Source organism: Sturnus vulgaris, chromosome 24, assembly GCF_052056855.1.
Source record: "Sturnus vulgaris isolate bStuVul1 chromosome 24, bStuVul1.hap1, whole genome shotgun sequence".
NCBI classification, from domain to species: domain Eukaryota; kingdom Metazoa; phylum Chordata; class Aves; order Passeriformes; family Sturnidae; genus Sturnus; species Sturnus vulgaris.
The window spans coordinates 4,417,885-4,438,398 of NC_142266.1; the positions used below are offsets into that span (position 1 = coordinate 4,417,885).

The 20,514-nt window shown below is 42.6% G+C and overlaps 1 protein-coding gene across 1 annotated transcript in view; it reads right to left on the reverse strand.

The window, feature by feature from the left end:
• Positions 1 to 309: 309 nt before the first annotated feature.
• Positions 310 to 20,514, reverse strand: part of AGO3 (argonaute RISC catalytic component 3) — a 33,067-nt gene continuing 12,862 nt past the window's right edge. Inside the window, exons 7-19 of the mRNA XM_014881284.2 lie at positions 18,888 to 18,975; positions 18,615 to 18,762; positions 18,201 to 18,320; positions 17,585 to 17,707; positions 17,276 to 17,409; positions 16,677 to 16,861; positions 16,248 to 16,407; positions 15,512 to 15,602; positions 14,521 to 14,715; positions 14,063 to 14,197; positions 13,397 to 13,498; positions 12,153 to 12,352; positions 310 to 11,138 (exon numbers count right to left, since the gene is read on the reverse strand). Coding sequence (XP_014736770.1) covers positions 11,030 to 11,138; positions 12,153 to 12,352; positions 13,397 to 13,498; positions 14,063 to 14,197; positions 14,521 to 14,715; positions 15,512 to 15,602; positions 16,248 to 16,407; positions 16,677 to 16,861; positions 17,276 to 17,409; positions 17,585 to 17,707; positions 18,201 to 18,320; positions 18,615 to 18,762; positions 18,888 to 18,975 — 1,790 coding nt within the window. The 3' untranslated portion in view covers positions 310 to 11,029. The remainder of the gene's footprint in view (positions 11,139 to 12,152; positions 12,353 to 13,396; positions 13,499 to 14,062; positions 14,198 to 14,520; positions 14,716 to 15,511; positions 15,603 to 16,247; positions 16,408 to 16,676; positions 16,862 to 17,275; positions 17,410 to 17,584; positions 17,708 to 18,200; positions 18,321 to 18,614; positions 18,763 to 18,887; positions 18,976 to 20,514) is intronic.

Sequence of the window (20,514 nt, forward strand, 5' to 3'; positions counted from 1 at the left end):
ACGAAATGACCCATAAAGCATGAAGGAGCGAGGAGTGTTCACTTCTACAGCAGCCATCCTGCCCCAGGACAGCTGTGGGCATTCCAACAAGCTCTTCTTGCCTTTTTTTTTTTTAATTTTTTGAAAAGTTTTAAAAATTTATTTTTATTTAGTTAAACGGCGTTAAAATACAAAAAAGACCGAAAGTAAATGGTTTTCTGACCTTGGATGTGCCTGATGCCTCCCTTCACATCCCCCCATACCCAGATCACCTCCATCTGCTCCTTTCATCATCAAAATGATGAAAGCATAAATAAAGTCTCACACATGTGCATTTCAAAAAAATTTTATTTTTCAAATGAATACAGTTCGTTTACAATACACTCAAGTTGATGGTATCTATAGCCAGCAGAGATCGATGACTGCTGTGTCCTATACACAGTCGTACAGAGGTTACAGATGCCTACGAGAGGGAAGGAACAGTGAAAGAAGTCGACATTTTACTGTGCTGGAAGGAAAGCAACTCTTGCAACAGGTAGAAAATTTTGGCAAGAACAATTTGTCCGGAAAGGGAGAAGGGGCAGAGGACACGGCTTCTGCTTAGCAAGTACACCTCAAACACCAACACGTTCCCTCCCACCCCGCACGGCTGCAGCCCACGGTACAAAGAGGCACACATGGTCAAGATGGTTAAGTAAAAATAAAGGCTTTTACCAGTTTGTTTGCCATCCATCTACAATCTCTATTTGTGCAACGTCTCAAGTCACAGCTCTATCTGACTCTTGAAACATTTCCCTTTTGCTTCGAAAGCCCCCAGGACCTTCACGGTGGGAACACATTCAAGCTCCTGCCGAAGCAATGGGACACCAAAACAGGGGAGCAGTTACCAGCATGTGAGAAAGAGCAGACGCATGGGAGGGGATCAATCCAGACTGGTTTATTAGATTTTTATTCAGAAAAGGAATCCCAAACAGCATGACACTTTCTTTTTCTGAACAATTTAAACACATGGTATTAAATACACAAAATTTCTGTGTGACATTGCTTCCAGCAGTCTCCAAAACTAAACACAGCTCACTGACCAGTGGTGTTTATGGCACACACAATGCCACCTGAGCCACCTTCTTCTGAAAATCCTTTCATATTGGCTCATAACCAAATGTTATCAATTACTGTGAAAGCTCTGAAGTAACACCTGCTGACAGACAAGGTCTTTCTCCATGATCACACACCTCCAGCCAAGTGAACAGCCCAGTTTTTCCCCACCAAGCACCGTTTATCCACCTGGGGAGCTGAACTGCTTATACCAAGGGAGGAGACAAGAACAACAGGCAGGAGGTTCTGTTATCTTGTAAGCCCAAAGTGTCACTGCTCCCCTGGAACGCTGATCTGTACACCGGTGCCTGTAAAACCAACATTTCTGACCCAAAACTCGTTCTGCCCGCCCTACTGCTGTGCTGCAGCTCACTTTTCACACCTGCCTGCAAACAGACACCAAACACAAGGAGCTAGAAGCAGGTATCTCTACAGGAAAACAACATGTAGTTGTCTCAAGGTGAGATTCAACACTGAAAACTGCAAAAATGAGAAGATTTCACTGAAAAACAGAAATCAAGTTCAAACAAAAGTAAACACTACAGCCACAGGAGAGAAGTGATGCACAAAAGCAAGTACCCAGAAGAAGCCATTCTGCACGGCAAAGTTGCCAGAAGCCAAACTCCATCTCTGGCATTCTTCCTCTCACCAAATGTTGTTGGTGTTCAATTTCCTCACTACTTTAGGAGCAATACTCAAGTTTTCACACTGCTGGCACACTATCAAGTTCCAAAACTTCCAAAAGTTCTTTAAATTCAGCACTGCTCCAGTGGGCATCACTTTGCTATTACATCTGAGTGGACACTACCTACCAAGACATGTATTTTCTATCAAAGAAACTGGTTTTGAAGATATTTAAGAGATTTGCAAGAGTAAGCAAAATCAAAGTTTATTAGTAACTATTTTAAAAGCTAACTTTTGCACAGCTGTACTGAAATGGGTTGTGGATCTATGATTCATGGGGAAGCATGGCCCTAAATTCAACATACAGCCATATTTTTGTGTTGCTAGATAGTGTTATAGCATTAATTTTCCAACTGCCAAATGCATTTGAAAGACCTGTGTAATTCTCAACAATGAAAAAAAAAACCCTTTCATTTAAATAAACTTGCTCTCTGAGCATGTGTTTTAAAACAAATGGGTTAGTTGAAAGAAATCAAGATGGCAAACACATGACTGACCCCAAGGGGCTTCAGCCTTGGGCAGAGCTGCAGTGGGATGGGATAGAAGAGCTCTGGCTCCCAGCAGGGATGGGCTCCAAACAACTGGATTCACTGGAAAATGCAAATGTGCAAGAAGTGCACGGGTTTGTATCACAATCTTACCACTGTCACGACATGAGGCACCCTCAGATCATCCAGTACTCACTCTAAGGCGATGTGAATCATCACAAACATTATCTAGATGAAAAACGAGGCAGAATCATTTCCCCCAGGTCAGAAAGGGAACCTGCTTCGGAGCCAGCTGATTCCAGAGCTCCCGGCTGGACAACTTGCCAATGTCTCAAAACAGCTTCAAATAGAACCTCTTGGAAAAGCTCTTCCATTTTGGTCTGAAAATCCACTATTTTTAGCAGCTTAAAGCCCAAACTAGCATCTAAGCACACAGGTGCCTACTTCTGCACAATGCAGTGTCCACAACAGGGACCTGGTGTCAGAGGATGAGAGGTTGTTCCTCTTTCCACACCCAAATGACCACACGATTCCGTTCCCAGACATCGTCACCCCCTACTGCTGGAAAACTGCTTTTTGAACTTATTTATGATATTTAATGTTCACCTCTACGTTCCCACTGAGTCAGAGCTTTGCACTGTTCCCTGACATTCACTGGACAACATTCCCCATGTCCCTGCAACCTCCAAAGGGGTGGAAAGGGGAGAGGCAATGGAGTGTGTGGAAAGCTGCAGGAGCACAGTAAAGAGCGAGGACATCACTGGACAGGCAACAGTCAAATAAAGGCAGAATTATTGATTCTCATTAGATAAACATATCAAGGTTAAATTTTATTTTTAAAAATTGCAAGTCTACCAGGAAATAGGTTTATTTGATGACATTACTCTCCAGAAACCACTTATTTTAAAAGCTTCTCCTCTCTGGGTAGTTCTAATTCACAAATAATTCAGGGCTCATTTTGATTAAGTAATTCAACACAAAACCGACTCTGACCAAGGACTTTGAGCTTTAAAAACAATTCAAGAAAAATACTAACCATCCTACCAACACAAATACAGGTTTTTCCAGCTCTGTTCCTGGTCAGAAAAAGGCACATACTTGCTCTCAGTGAGTTCAAGTCCAACACAAACAGTTCAGGATACCCAAGCTCATGTCTGATGTCCCTATCAATGTCCCTGAAAGGCATGAACTGATCACAGCTCACCTGACACCCACCCACCTCCTACCCAGTCCATTGTTTCTCCAGGTTTTTGTCACCATCCCACCCCTACCCTCACATCCAGAGCTGTTCTGTGCCCCAAGCAGCCACAGCATCCTCAACATGGCTAATTCCATACAGGCAGTGGAGGAAGAAAGACCCTGGTCAGGGAATGGGGACGTAGGTAAGAGCTGAGTAAGAGCAGAGCAACTGCAGTGCTACAGCAAAATTACCTCTACACCTGCCTCCTGCTGTCCTGTCACACCTCCAGGCAACCAGGAATCACTCAGGGCATCTGTGTTGTACAGAAGGGCCACATATTGCTCACAAAATCCCTTGGGTCAGTACTGTCTGAACTAGCAGATCCACTGGAAGCTGCATTTGTTTCACTCAAGTAAAGGATCCAAGGTTTGGATAAAACCAGTTTGATTTCAGGGGGCAGCTGTCACAGGCAATGCCACCTGCTCACAGCACGGTCCTGGAGAACAGGCACCCCTAAAAATATACAGGAACATGCTTTTCCCCCTCATATATTAGTTTTTGAATTAGCAGTCACAGAATAACAGAGTAGTCTGGGTTGGAAGGGATCTTTTAAAGCTCATCCAGACAAACCCGCCTGCTGTGACCTGGAACCTCTAGACCAGGCTGCTCCAAGCCCCATCCAACCTGACACCTTGGATGTTTTCAGGGATGGGGCAGCCACAGCTTCTCTGGGCAACCTGTGCCAGTGTTTGTTTTTTTTAAATTTAAGGTGTTTTAATAATGTCTATTTTCAGTGATTTGTTAGCTCTTATTTAATTTGGATACTTTAAACCATCATGCACCCTCCAATGACTACAACAGAAACATTTCTACTGGAATTAAACCTCGCACGTGGCAGCTCATGGACACCAAGGCAAGAGATTTGTGTCCAACAGAAAACTGCTTCATCAGGTGCAAGTTCATGCCTTATGATAGAAAGAAGAGGCAGTGACTTCCTTCTACATCTCAACAGGTTCAATATGAGCTAAATGTAGAGAGAAAGAAAGCAGTTGGTTTACAGGCAAGGGAGAAGATGGAGTATTGCTGCAAACAAGCTGATGGTGCAAGATTTTTGGCCCTTTTTAGTCTAAAAGATAGAAACAGCTACTACTAAAAGGGTCAGGAGACACAGTTTTGGCTCAGAATTTAGACTGAAAAATGCTTTCTAAACCCCAGCCTAGTAACATTGAGAAGAAATTTGAAATATAAAATAATTGAACACCATGGCAAGCTTAAATACCAACACAGTGGCATTGGGCACTGTAATAAGACCAGAAAGTTGGTACAAGCTACAAGAGACATTGGATCATGTCTCGAACTTGAATCAGAAGAAATTACAGAGCAAAGAGAGTCAACTTGTGCCTGGGGAGCTGCAGCATCCCCTCAATAACGAGGTGTGGGCAACTCAGCGAGAGCACTGCCCAATGCTGGGACTCTGAACCCCACATATTCTGTTGATGATGTCCAGAAGCTCTCCATGCTCCTAGAAAAAGTCTGGACATGAATGTATTCCTGCAAAGAGACCACTTGGAATTATTCAGTGAGTTCTGCGGTTAAGCTCCTGATATCCAAAAATATCCTGACATCAAGTTATTTCACATCTTGAATGCCCAACACTATAAACAGTAATAAAATGCACAAAATCATTTTAGTTGTAGAGAAACAAGGTACCAATGAAGCACTTGTCTATGGCGAGCAGGTTAATTGTCTCCTCTCAAACACGACTGGTTAAGCCAACTTTCTTTGGAGAAGAAAACCAAAACATTCAGAAACTTCTCCTGCCTAAAAATAAGTGTTAAAAGCAACACACAGAGCAGACACACAGACCTATGAGCTGCACACAGACCACCAATAAATATACAGAAACACCACAACGAAGGACAAGGCTCATAATAAAAAAAAAGTCCCATAACTGCTATTTAGACCAATACCAAAGGAAAGGGAAGTGTTTTTTGCAGGCATGTGCAAGCACATTACAGTGTCATCAAAGCACAACTTTGCTATTATTATTACTTTATGCAGCATTACAAGGTTACTGAGGTGCAGTGTTTAATAGTCTAGTCTACAGCTTTTCCTGACTGCAGGAATGCTCACCAAACTCATCATGGACCCACCCCTACCACAGCATTGCCCAGCCACCAAGCTGCTCCCATCCAGAGCACCCAGCTGGCAATCTAAAGACCCACTGATCTGTCCTGAACACACACGAGCCATGTGAGGACCAACCATCTCCCAGGTCATCCTTAAGACATCCTCCTAAGACACCCTTCAGTTTGTCTCCATCTTTGGGAATGTGCTTCCCCCTAAGAGAAGAAATCCTTCAGGAGCTACGGATTTCTTTTTGGCCCCAGTCATGATCCCATGGCTTCTCCCACACCCCAAACCCCCAGCCCCCTCAATATGAAGAGGTAAATCACATTGACCAAACCCAACCTAACCCCAGCCTACCAGCTGAATTTGGTGATCGCTCCTCAATGCCTTTCCCTCCAAAGGAAAATACCTTCCTGGTTATTCTTGGTCCTGACTCAGAGAAGCTGAAGCTTGAAAGTACCTAAAAGATACCATCAAACACTTGGCATTTTCAATAATTTATCTTAAATTTGCAGCCACGTACAACTGGAAAATAAAAATCTACAGCACCATCTTCTAAAAAGGCACTTTCTGAGGACTGTCTTGCTTAAAAAAAATAAAAGTCACTCCAAGTTTTGAACAGTGGAACTGCTTTGTTTGAAAATGACCCTACGGTAACAACCCGTGTCAGGTGAGGGGGTACCTCAGACAGGATGTGAAAGGCCAAGGGAACATGGGATGGAAAGTGTATGGAGTCTCCCCAACATCCTCATTCCTGCCAAAACAATGCTTTGATATTCTCCCTTGCACACCTCTCCCTTACAATTCCTTCCCCTCCATATGCACCTTTGTCTACTCAGGGAACAACAGTTTGGGTCTTAGTGTCACAGAGATCAGGATTTTTAAGATTCTGCTCAGGAGGTAAGATGTAGGATCCTGTATCCATCTTGCTCATACCTCAACTACAGAAAGTACAAAATCTTCTACCAGCAGAAAGCATCAACGAGCTCAAGCTCTAACCACGATATTTTACAAAAACAAGGAGTGAATTGGCTAAGTGAAGTCTGATTTCAACTTGTGCCAAACCAAAAATGATATTCCAAACACTCAGCATCAACCTAAAGTACCATCTTTGGGTAGAAAAGACAGACAGAAATCTTTCCCTTTGACACCCCTATGGAATTTTTCACTAGATCAAATCAACCTGCCAGTAGCAGCCATGAAAGTCCACAGCACTGAAAGGGACAGAGCAATCTCTGCCCAGCCTGACCAGAGACCACAATGGCCATTTAGAAACAACCACCTCTGAAAAGTTAATTTACAGGTCCAACATACATAATGTGAGCTTTTGATTCCTTGGTTATAAAAGTGCTTTGAGTAAGGTTCTAAACCCTCAGTTCACAAAACAGGGAAAATACCAAAAGTGGACAAGATATGAAGAAAGTGTAAGAAAAGGGGAGGAAAAAAAAAAAAGGCCTCAAACTTGAGCTTGGAATTTCACCAGAGTGAACTTTAAGACTAGTAGAAAACCAGTATTTGTAGCTGGAATTTTTACAGCAGACTACATGGTATCTCATGTTGAGCATTTTATAAGATGCGTATTTGTACATGAAGTGAAAATCATTTAGGACCAAGAGCATCTTGAAATAATTTGACTGACAACTTCCAGAAACCCATTTTACTCCTGAAAACCATTTCTGTGGCCAAACTCCCAAAAGAACACCGGAATGAATCCTATAAAAATAACTTTTGGACACGTGTAACCAGATGACACATGGAACAGTGACACAGCGATCCTGAGTCAAATGGCCACGGCTCAAGTCCCTAGAAAGGGAAAAAGGCGACTTACAGTGGAGTCACTCCTGCTGTTGGCAAATGTCATGAGTTTAACGCCTCAACCACAAACATTCTATGATTCTCTCCAGCTCTGGATCTAGCAGTGGCCAGGTGGGAGGTTTGGGCAGGGCTGGCTGGGTGAGGAGGGGCTCGGTGATACCCTGGGGCTGCCCCCACCACGGGAGCATTTAGTGGCACTTGTTCAGTACAAGTGAGGTCTCGGTGCAGTGTCTGAGGAGACGGGAACTGCTTTTCTCCACAGGCAGAAACCCAAGGCCAGTGTCTGCAAAGCAAGAAGAGCCATCAGCCTGTGCCCATATCCCTCTTTGGACTATCCACAGCCAGCTCCCAGCCGGAGAGGGAGATCTGCTGTGCCACTTAAGATTTCCTCAAACAGCACATAAAATTTGAGATTTTTTTTTTTCTTTTTCAAGGAGAGCAGGTACAAAAATAAAAGAAATCCATATACTCTGAAAATATACTGGAAACTGCCACCACAGATGAGGTACCATTTATCCCGACCCCCCACCCCCAAACTGCAAACATCAAAATATATATGTTTTTAAACAAAAGAAGAATATCTGGCTATTTAATCTCAGTTAAAATGACAGCACCCTTTGTTACACTTGATATTTCACACCGTTAATTCTCTTTTGAAAAAAACCCAAGATATCTAACTAACCTTGATTCCTTGCTTTTCTCCTCATTCCTTAGTGCAGTAATTGTCCATCTCCATTTAAATAAATATAGCAGCTACAGCATCATAAATGTGTGGCCCTCACAACGTCAGTAACTTGATATCGTAATACAAAGAAGTATCGGCACTTGACGTAGATATTTGCAAAACTAAGAAAAGAGATTAAAACTTCCAAATACTCTTCACATGAAAACCAGGTACAATGTTACCTTGACAACTGAAGTTACTTTGCCAATGAAGTTTCTTTAGTTTTTGGTGAAAGTAGTGAGCAAAAAAGCTTCTCAAATCCGAGTCACCGAGCGTGGGCAGGATGAGAAGCGGCTTTGAAAGGAGAGTTAGAAGGCTTTGTAAAAAGGAATTTTCAGCTAAATGCCAGAAGTCCACAAGAACTCTTTGTAAAACAGGTTTTTTTTTCAAAAAAAAGTTCTCTGTTCCGAAAGAAATTTCTGTATAAAGCTTAAGCTGAACCTTTTACAAACGGCACTGCTACTGAGAGAGCTTTAGGAGAAAAGTGTCAGGTCACAGACTGGGAAAAACATCTGAGAGACTCACTGAGAAACCACCTCGCTCAAAGGACTCTGTCACAGCCCCTGCCTGCACCAGGTGTGTCCAAAGGCACTCACAGGGACAGGGCACTCTGAGCTGGGACACCCCCTGGCTCTGGGGGTCCCCAACCCCTGGGGGCCTGGCTGAGCCCCCCCAGCCACCCCCACCTCTCCTCCGAGCACTGCCAGCCATGCCCACCCCCACCACTGTTTCCAGTGCAATTTTAGCTTTGCCAAGTTAGTCTTTTACATGATTTTCCTCGATTTTGAGAGATAAAATAGGTAATCTACACCAGCTGTTAGTAAAGCTCTTGCAGACAGTGTTGTGAACAGCACTACGGACATTTCCATACAATATACAAACACACAAAATACAGTACTTGGTTTTTCTGGCAGAAAAAAAGGGGGTTCATGCCTGGTGAAGCAAAACGGGCTCAGATTTTAGGCTCAAAATACAGTATATTGGCAAACAGCGGATTTGGTGAGAACGAGGAGAGAAGCTACTTAGACCAACCAGGTTTTCATGTGAGAGCAGGTGGAGGTCGGGAGGGCTGGGATCACAGCAATGCCCATACAAACAGCTGCAGTAAATATACTATGAACCAGTGCAAATAAAAACAGTCAAAAAATGCAGTTCACGAGTTTACAAAGTGCAAAACTCCCCAGTCCCCTCGTTGAATAAACGCTCGTCTCTGACATCTTAAACATTGGTTTTAAAGTGGAATGAAAGAGTCCCATTGGTTTGTTTCACATTTCGGTGATTTAACATGTTAGAATTATCCCAGCCCTCTTTATTTGCGAAGTGAAATGAAGTTACCAATAACTTAATTTTAAAAGGAAAGTCACTATCAAAGAGGAAAAAAGCCTAAAAACTTTTATTAATTCCAGACATTTTACTGATGTCAAATAGGTTTAATTAAGCATGTAAAAACTGAGATCTTAATACAAAACCCTTTCCATTTAATTCAAATATGCTCCACATTTCAAAGCCAAAAATAAGGCCAATTCCTTTGTTAAATCAAAAGACTGCAGCAACAAGTAAAGCTTGCAGAAGTCTAGAAGCATTTTTTGTATTTTTTTTTTGATTTAAAAAAGGAAAATTCAAGATTCCTTCTGACTATAAAACTTTCCTTTCAAAATTAAGGCTTTTACTTTGTCCTTTTAAAATCCTGGAGGTGTCCATTCTCCCACAGTCTGTGGTACAGACACTGCTTCAGTACAGCTCAATGGACACAGTTTTTCTTTAGAATGCTTATTGCACTAAAAGATAGCAAAACAAGTTGTCAGTTTCTTTTTTTAAAAATAAACATGATTACATTTCTAAAAAATAAAAGTTGATGTTGACCATATGTTCTGTAATAATTAAATTAAAGCATTATTATTACTCTAATAAATATAAAAGAAACAAAAGGAAGCTAAACTTCAAACACACATACATATGAATCACATTAAGGTGTGAGAGGCAGCAAGTAAAGTAGCAGGTTTCTTTTTTTTCCAAAAAGACCTTAGCTCTAAAGTTTCAGTTCTGGTGGTTACTGTATGTCATCCCAGAAAACCTGGGACATCGGATCTCACGTGAAGCTTCAACAGATTTGACTTGCCAGATAGGAAAAAATTGAAACTTTTGGACTAGGTAAAACAGCAGCTTTAGTAAATTCCCCCAGGGAGCAAGAAGAGTTGGGTCACTACTGCCTGCACATGAACCACGAGCTTCTTGGATTGCTTTTGAAAGGGAACTCTTGGAGCTGAGAACTCCAAAGCTGTGAGAAAAGACACAAAGGCAGCCATTGGCTAAATTAGGTTCAAATTATTGGACTAGTGTGCAAAACATCTTCCCCCCCTCACTGTTTCCTAGCTAGTGCTGTACATTCCAATGCACTTGGATATGTTCACATTCGAATGCTCGATGGCAACACTGAGAGAAAGATTCCTCAATGCACGGGGATTAAAAACTTATTTTCTTTTTTGCACACTTCCCTTCTCCAAACAATCACTGTGATTGTTCCTAAAAGGTGGTTGGTTTTTTGTTTTAAATTACATAATAGATTTTAGTTTATTATTACTTTTTTTTTTTTTTTTGCAACAATAGTTGTGCTGCCGAGCAACTTGAGGTAAAGGCAGAAGAGGGTTAAACTACGAGAAATAATAATTAAAAAAAAATGACGGCGGTGCTTCCCACGGGAGCCCGCCCCAAAAAAGCAGTTGGCTGGTTTCATATTGCATAATAGTGCTGTGTTCCTGGATGAAGTAAACAATCTTCCTCATGTCAATTTAAGGGTGAGCCTCTCGCCCCTGCACAGCGTCAGCTCCAGCACGATGGGAGGCACAGCCCCTAAACCAACCCCCTGGAAACATACATTGTATGTGGCTTAAGTTCTGAGTTCTCCTCTCCGTGAGTGTCTCCCGGGTCATTGACTTAAGCGAAGTACATCGTGCGTAAGGTGTCTTGGTGAATCTGTACAGCCTTCGCCAGGGCCTGCGGGTCTCGCCCGTTGCTCTGTCCTGACACGTGGCTCCCTTCAGCACTGCAGGGAACGAGGGAGAGACAGGCAGGGCTGTAAATTGTATTAATTCTGATCAAAAAGCTGCTTTCGTATCTCTTTGGCAGAATCACTGAGGTTGGAAATGACCTCTGAGATCGAGTCCAACCTGTGACCAATCCCAACCTCATCACCCAGCCCAGAGCACCGAGTGCCATGTCCAATTGTTCTTCAACACATGCAAGGATGGGGACTCCAAACCTCCGTGGGCAGCCCCTTCCAATGCCTGACCACCCTTTCCATGGAGAAATTCCTCCTGATGTCCAACCTGACACTCCCCTGGCACAGCATGAGGCTGTTTCCCCTTAACTTGTCCATTGTTCCCTGGAAGCCCAACCAGCCCTGGCTGCACCCTCCTGTCAGGGAGTTGCAGAGACTGAGAAGGTCCCACCCTGAGCCTCCTTTTGTCCAGGCTGAGCCCCCCAGCTGCTACCCATAGGACTGACTCTCCAGACCTTTGACCAACACAGCACCAGCGACAGAACTGGATACTGAGAAATACCAATTCTCATATTCACCCAGCAACCTTGATGCTTTTGACAAATCTCTTCATCATGGCTGCTGAGCTTGTTCATCTAAAAATAAGCCTTTTATAAATACATTTATGGCTTGAAGGTTATAAAATATTTCTGAAATACAGAGTTAGATAAGTGGAAACACTTAACATTTGGTTCATTCATGACTACTCTGATCCTAAAGCAAGAAAATTAAATCCGTGGCTTGATTCTCTCAGACCACGTCAAAGTCATACAAAATACTTCTGTAACTGAATTCTTTTAATCTGAGTGTTATTCAGTAACTCTGTAATAATTCAGTAACTCAGTAATTCATCACTCTGGTCTGATGTAGAGCAACAGCTGCCAGGACTGACGATCTTAACATCAATCCTAGAAGCTACAAAAACTAAGCGTGAGACCAGCAGGAATCACCCGTAGTCAGGTAGCTTTAGGCTTGAGGAGACCAGTGGGGACTAAACCCCGAGCACAGGCTGTGATTTACCTGTCGTGTTCCTTGTCCACGAGGTGGTAGCGTGCTCTGAATGCCACCAGGTGAGCGTAGTAGGCGGGCGCGGGGATGGAGACGGAGCGGGTGCAGCGCACGTACGTGTGGCACAGCTGGTACGTCAGCAGCTGCAGCTCGTCTGCTGTGAAGCAGTTGTCATCCCACAGGACGTGGTAGTGGGAGGGACGGCTGGTTCCCTGCAGAGATGGGGATGGAGGGTCACTTCTCTGGGTTTCCATAAACAAGTCAGGTTTTGATGTTCGGAAAGTGTGAACTATCTAGTGTGAACTCCTATGTAACAGCAGCCAAATGAGTTCAGTCTTATGTCAGGCCTAAATGTATTTAAAGATTAATAAGTCCAGCATATACATTATTATATTGCTCTAAATGTTCTTGCTCGGATAAAACTCCTTCTGCATAACCCTCAGTGATCAACATCTGCTCCCAACATGACTAAACCACAATTACAGCACCTTCAATTATCTACCTTCAATTAAACTGTTTCTCACAGAGAAACAACCAGTGCTTTTACATCCTTCCAGTTCCTAAGCACCCCACCTGCAACTATGAACACTAGAAACTCAAGTTAAATCTTACAGTGCACCTGAATTGGGTAAATAGTTGTGCTTTAGCCAAGCTACAAGTCTCTCTTTTTAAAACAAATATATCTGAAGTATCAATTTAGTTGAGGTTCTTTATGCCTTGCCATATAAAACACAATGAGCTGCAATGACACCCAGCATTTCTGCTTCAACTTCAATAACAATTTTTTTCCTAAGGGGTGAAAAAACAGCTTGCTCAGATACAGTGTAAAGATTGACAAAAACCCCATTGAAATGATTCAAAACTGGAAAAGATGTCATGCCCAGCCAACCTAAACAAAACTGATGACAATGCGGCCAGATTCACATGATAAAAATTTAAAGAGTAAATTTTTTTTACATTTTAAGCAATAGCCTGATACAAGTTGAAATATTTTTTTCAGAAATAACAATATTCAAAAAAGATAGTGACCTCTTTGAAAAAACTTTAACAGCATCACTTACAATCGGTGCAAATTTAAGTGTGAAGCAGAGACTACCTCTTAAGCAAATCATTCTCTAAGACCTACAATGTTTTTATAGATGAAACCAAGCTACAAGAACATTTCCCTGCTAAATAACTGTTTGTAAACAGGTTTCACAAAAAAGAGAAAAGCAACGTTTTCTAAATTCACATTTACTTACACAAAGCAACCATACCTGTATTCCAGCATGGCTACAGAGGTAAAAATCAAACTCGTAGGGGTGTGTAATGTCTGTATCTACAGTTGTCCCAGCTGGAATATTGCCACTTCGTCCAACCTAGAGAAGAGGTTTGGTAAGTGCGGCCTCAGCTGTTTATACAGCTCAAATATAATGAAAAATACAAGTTTCTATTCACCACTGGCAAGGTTTCAGCACATGAAGTGCCACAGAACTGTTTGGAATGTGCCACTACATCAGCCTTGGAGGTTTGATGAGGACACTGGATGGCTCTCCAGCACCAACACTGCATCTCCAGCACATCAGAATTTTCCAGCTCAGACTGAAGAGCTGCACAGATATTTGTATTTAGAATTGTCAGCTTCGGTTTGGATTGACTAACTCAGAAAAAAAGGTTCCACCATTTTGTACTTTCTTTATTACAACTGTGGAGATTGCTCCCAAGTAATTACATGGACTTTAGCTCCAATATGATGTTGTGGGGGTTTTTAAATGTACTTATGGTCAATGATTTTTCGATTTGGGACCCCATTTTATCAAATCAACACTTCCCTGCATGCACATTCAACCAGATGGACAGAAGCCCAAGCTAATATTTTCTTCAGTAGCCTAAAAGCTCAACATGAAGCTTTCCCAAAAGGCTCCTCAGAGGGCAGTGATTACCCTTTCTGTTCTGTCAGCACAGAACAGCCGTGTATGATGTCGCTTCTGCACCACAATGTAGGTTATTCCAGGCTGGTAATCCTTCTCCAAACTGATGCAGGCTTCTCTAATGGCCAGCAGTTCATAATACAAGACCTGCAAGCACAAGAACAGAGGAATTGAGGTTTTCTTTCCACTATATTCTACACACAACACCTACTAACTTGGTGTAGTTAACACCAGTACAACTTTGGCACACAACTGGTAATCTCAGTAGAGATGTGCAATTTCCTAAATTTGAAGACTTCTTCCCACACAGGAAAACAGCTTCAACTCTTCTTACCCAAAAAGATTAAGAAATTCTCTCCTCAAAAGCCTCATTATTTTGTGTAAATGTAAGCAACTCAAACAGTACAAAACAAGACCTGCAGCTACTACGGAGCAACAGAATCTTTCAACAAACCCACAACTGAACCAACCTGTCGGAACTGTCCCTCAGAGACCCCGTCCCTGTAGAAGATGATCCTGGTGGGCTTGAACCGTGTTGATTTGTAGAACTGGATGAGCAGCTCCCTGACCATGGAGGCCAGGTCCTGGATGATCTCCTGCCGGGGCCGCTGGACCCTCACCGTGGCACAGTAGCGGCTGGGATGAGCATCCATGCTGCCTACAACCTGCAGGGAGAGTGCAGCAGGGAAGGCTTCAAGCTCAAATCTATACCAAAACAATTAAAAACAAAAAAGCCAAGAGCGGCAAGTGCAAGATGTTTGTGTTAAACAACAACCAGAGTAACACTATTAAACCTGTACCAAGTACAAGTTCCTGTTAACAACTTTTGCCCCTAACCATCCTGAAGTGCACCTGCAGAATTTGGTTTCTTGCTAAGGCATATTTTTATAATCCACAGACATTTTTCTGTGATGTTTTCTCATGATTTACACTGAGAAAAACCTCAGCTTCCCTTAGTTACTTTAAACATCCATGCAGTTTCCATAACTGCAATCAATGACAACTAAAATACCAAGGGGAAGAATAGGAGAGGACTGACCAAGCCTTCAATAACCATCTTCAGTTGCTGGATGTACCAACACAAAAGTCAAGAAATATCAAAAACATTTCTGCCAAACCAGGCCTTTAATTACACTTTTCTCCTTTAAAAAGACAAAAAATGTTAGTTGCCAATGCCACCAAGCAGTGTTATTTCCTTGAGAATGTTTCTGCAGAAATATATTATTTAACAGTGCCATTTTACCTTGATTTAAAAATTAAAGAGCTAAGGAACCATTCTGAAGCATCAGGCAGGTTTTTTTCTTTTAAAAACATGATTTTTAATATCATTGGGAATGTGTACAAAGAGCTGGCATAAGCCCTGAAAGATATTTGATACAGACATAGTCCATGAGTTGCATTTCCTATTCTAACATTTACCCAATATGAAAAAAAACACCATGTAAATTTAATAAAACTTACAGCAGCAATGGAGGGCTTCTTTCCGTCACCAGCTGGAGGGTGAGTGACATCAGCTCCCAAAAAGATCACTGGCTGCTGGAACACAGAAGGTCTTCAAAAAGAAAAAAGTGCTAAGTCACACTCGTAGCTGAAGAGCTGCCACAAGGTCATCGCTCACCGTGGGGGTTATTTCTGTCTCAGCCTTATCAGGTACCCAGGCCAAGGCTCAACAATGGGATCTTTGTGCACAAGAGGTGAACTTGGAACCCTCTCCAGCAGAGTCCAAAACACGCTGTAAACACACTGCCACAACTGGGGCATGATTCTAGTGGGGAGCAGCCCCAGGGCTTCAGCAGAGCAGCACAGCCAGGGACTTCAGAGGCCCCATGTGAGCCAGGGGACCCCCAGGCACCACTGAACTATACCACCAGCAAACACATCATACTGTTCTCCAGGACTTGAGCAGCAGGATGGTCTTATACTGCCTTTAAAATATTCTTCCTCACACAACTGTTCCTCATTTCAACTTTGATACTGATCAAACATTTCACAAGAACCTTGGCTGAAGACCTAAATGCACAGGCCAACCACCACTCTGAGCCTGTGCTGGAAGGAATTTAATTCTACTTCAAATACCACATACTATTATCAAAGGCAATTTTAACTTAAAACCTGGCCACATTTAAATTTCGGGTGCTAAGTGCAAATGTCACCATATGAGTTAAAAGAAAACCCAACTCAATTTCCAGAGTCTTACCTCTGATGAGGTACAAGGATGTTGTTGATTCCTCCTAGTTTAACGTTAATCTTCAGGCACAGATTTGAGAGGGTCTGTGGAGATGTTTTAATGACGTTCTTGACCTGAACACACTGTGTGGCCATTCCCAACAGTGTATCTCCCACACGCTTCACCTCCGCTGAGAAGCAAATACAAGGAGACAACCTGAGTCCATTTGAGGTTCTTGCTGCATTTCCATCTTAGATAAGTCACAATAATTTCAGTGTACATACTCTGCAGTAACTTCTAACTTATCTGCATACTCAGACCTGCTTCCAATTTATTTTTAGACACAAAACAGTAGTTTCTAATACCTAAAGGATGGTTCTGAGTAATTTTTAATATATGCTAGGCAGCAGATTTCTCCAAACGACACCTGAACAGTTAAAGACAGAGGCGTGCCCTTACCATACACAGGTGTCTTCCCTGGCAGGATGACAATGATGAGCTGAAGCCCTGAATAGGTGTTCTTGAGGTGTCGGAACATGGGCTCCACGCTGTCTGCACCCTGGGCATACTTGCAGAAGCAGGGCTGGCCCTGGATCGGCATCCCGGCGTCCTTGGAGATCTTGCGCAGCTGGTCTGTGAAACCCCTGAAAATCAGGAGATTTCTGGATTTTTTGCAGTAGCAACAGTACACAACCAAAGCACAAAGGGACAGAACCATCAAAGGAGGATGATTCCAAATAGCTTTTAAAGCAGCATTTTAAAAACCTTTGTTATGTGAAGGCTGTACAGCTGTGAAATACCACAGGCCAGAATGGCTAAAAAATAGTCTAGACACTTTCAGTACTTTGTTCAAGATGTCAGTAGGGACTATATACAGTGATGTCACAGGACTAATACCCCACAGTGTGCCCAGTACAGTGTTTTGACTAGAGTTTCCAGCATGGAAGCAAACCCTAACATCTCACATTAAACCCAGGTAAAATGCTCATTGTAATCCTACATTCATGTTTCACTCCATTAAGAGAACAGTCCAAAGCCTGAACCACAACATGCCTTACTTCAGAATTTCTTCTCTGCACTGTCTCTGTGTTGCAAAGCAAGCTATGGCCCACATCTTGATCTCCACCCCAGTGTGGAACTGTTTCCCTCGCATGTCCCACACGCCATGGCTTGGGGTTGCCACGGTTCGATTCTGGGAAAACAAAAGCAACAGACACTCAAGTGACTGAAAAAGAAGCAGCAGGTGCACTTTGCAGCTTCAGGATAACAATGAAGAGTTTATTATTCAAGGTCTGATCTCTGTAGAGTCAAGGTGTACAGGAAATCACTCCTCAAAATGGAAAGCAGAGGAAAAGCCAAAGCCTCACCCGTCCTCCGTACTGCAGCATCGGGGCTGGGAGCACACGTCCTGTCACATGGGCCATCTCATCCCTCACTTTGAACTGGAACTCTTGGACAAATGGATCTGCATCATAATTTGCACTTCTCACCTAGGAGAGATTTTTCCATGTTACAAAAGTGTCTGATTATAAGCCATATCACAAATAATAGGCTAACAGGAACATTGCAGCAGTGTTCTTACAACCATCTAATTGAAAAAGGCTCAGACGTGACCACTCAATACTATCAATCCATCCCCAGTGAAAACAATTACTACCATGAGATATATTGGATGAGACGGTTTCTGTTCCCTCTCTTTACTCAGTGCTCATTTGCAGTTTGCTCATTCAAAAGCTTTTTTTTGAGCATTTCTTCACAGTAAATTAAGTGTAGAGATGATACTGCAAGAGCCTGTACTATAGACTCATGCTATCATTGCCGGCCATTTAAAATAAATCCTATTTTTAAAAAGTTGCAAAAATCTGTGAAGTTCAAGGACGAGGAGGAATGAAAAGACTAGGAAGTTTTGCATGGATGTAATCCAGCCCAGTGTCTGAGCCCACTCTGAGCAGTGTCCCACAGAGCTGGGATTGGGGCACTCACCAATCTGCTGATCTCCTCCTGCCTGTCTGGGGCAGACCTGGCTGTTGCTTTTATCATGGTTGATGTTTGATTGTCTGTGAGCTTCTTGATGCACCTCTGGCCAGCCACGATGTTACACACCTGCAGGGGAAATCAGAAGCATTAATTCACACCAGAAGCACTCAGATCACACCACACTGTACACACACAACACTATGCTTTCACTATAAACCACAACTCCAATGTGTTAGAGTAACTGCCTGTTCTTTCTTGTATTTCTACATTTTAAAGCACTTTAGTATTTAGTGGAAATTAAAGAGTGATGAACATGTAAACCTGTAAACACACTTGTATTGCAAAGAAAATAGATTCTTAATGTTTTGCAAACTGAGAGAACCCACCCAGGCCCAGCTGATCTATCAGAATAAGGCTTACTTCTAAAGGCAGGTAGGTGTGTTTTTGCTCCTGTCCCACTTGCAGACAAGGAAGGTGAGGGTATTTCAGCTGGAGGTTGTATTTCTCTCTGAAATACTGTGCTACTGTCCTCTCCACAGTCTGGCCATTTTCTAGCTGTAAAGGAAAGCTGAAAAGGCAGACATTTTAGTAAAATATTAGTAGTCAAACAAAATCATCCCAAAATTAATGAAATATCCTGATATTCAGTGTGAAAGTATCACACATTTCATGCTCTGACAAAAAGCCTCTTACGTTTGATGACTTGCAGGCCGCCTCGTTACGTTACAGACACGGTACTTCCTTCTCATTGTCCCACAGTGAGTCACTTCTACCTTTAGACCTGCATAAAAGCATCAAAAAAAAAATGATGCCATAACTACACCAATAGGTACACAGGAGACACAAGGTTTCAAATGATAGAACATAACAGCTTTGGGGTCAGCATCAAATAGTACAAACATAAGAAATTATTATTCGCCAAACATTTTTACTTTCATTATAATTTGAGTTCTGACTAATCCTGATTACTATCCTCAGAAAGAAATCATGACATAAAATATTTAATGTTCAGTGTCTTCTGAGTTTCATTTAGCAGTTTCATTTAAAAAGCATTGACTGAACTCAGACAGCAGTTTTCACCATATTCTCTTGTTCTCAATCTTGTACATCTCTCCAAAGTATCAGTTCCAACGTAATTGAAATTAAAAGGACAAAACCAGGTTTCTACTCTATCGTTTTTCCCCCCCGCTTTGTGTCCACATTCAGCCTGTAATTTAATTTCACTGACCAAATTTAACTTTGCATTTTGAGCATCTCTTCTCAAAGCATCCAGTCTACACACCAGAGCCTCTCCAGACTTATCTCTGCCCACGATAATCATGACAGTGGCAGCTCTAAGAGGCTCTGGGGGCTGTTGCTGTGACTGTGCACACACCGTGCTGTTCACACAGAGCAGCCTCAACATCTGTTGGGAGCACAGAGCTTATCACATGAGGGCTGCACAGCATCCACACACTGCTGTCTTCCCCCAGCCCCAAACGACAGAAAGCAGATAAAAACAGAGCCTGGGTATTCAAAGCATTCACCTCCAGTAGTAAAGTCTAATACCAGTAAAGTCTAGTAGTAAAGGCCTTTGAGAGAGCAGTTGGATGGCTCATCCTGTTGAGGTTCGTGTGGATTGTGGACCACTGACTGAACATCCACACAAAATCAGGTCCCCAGGTACCAGACACCAGACTGTGTTTACTTTACTGAGGACATAGAGATCACAAAGAAGCACTGACTGTACCTCCTTGCTCCCTGACAACACTAATTGCATCAAGAACATCAGTATTACTCAGAGAATGGCACAGTCAAAAATAAACCATCACTGCCCTGACATGGCATTAAGAGAAAATAAAGAAAAGAAATCATGGGGCACTGTGACCACAGACAAGGGCTGATGAACACAGAGATATCTGGAATCCATTCCCTGCTCTATCATTACTCTGCTGTGACCCTACCAAGGCAGTGCCCTCCCCCAGTGCTGCTCACACGCAGCCAGCTCTAATGCAGAGCTTGTTTTGCTGTAGGTAGTCATGTCCTGGCTGGAGCTCCCAGATCCTACTGCAGCAAAGACAAGTCTGAGAACAGTTTTCCATATTTTCTAACTAGAGTAACAGAGCCTCTGAGCACCTGAGATCAAGCAGAGGCAGTTTCTCAATCTCCAGTTACCTGCCCTACAGAACAAAGATAAACAGGCAGATGTAAAAGGAGGCACGTTAGGACTAGTACAAAATAATTCCTCTAAGTCTTTTTTCAGTCATGACTCTTCTGTGAGCACATCCCTTTATGACTATAGTTCAAATTTACCTTTTAGCTGCCCAGTATTTCAGTAGAG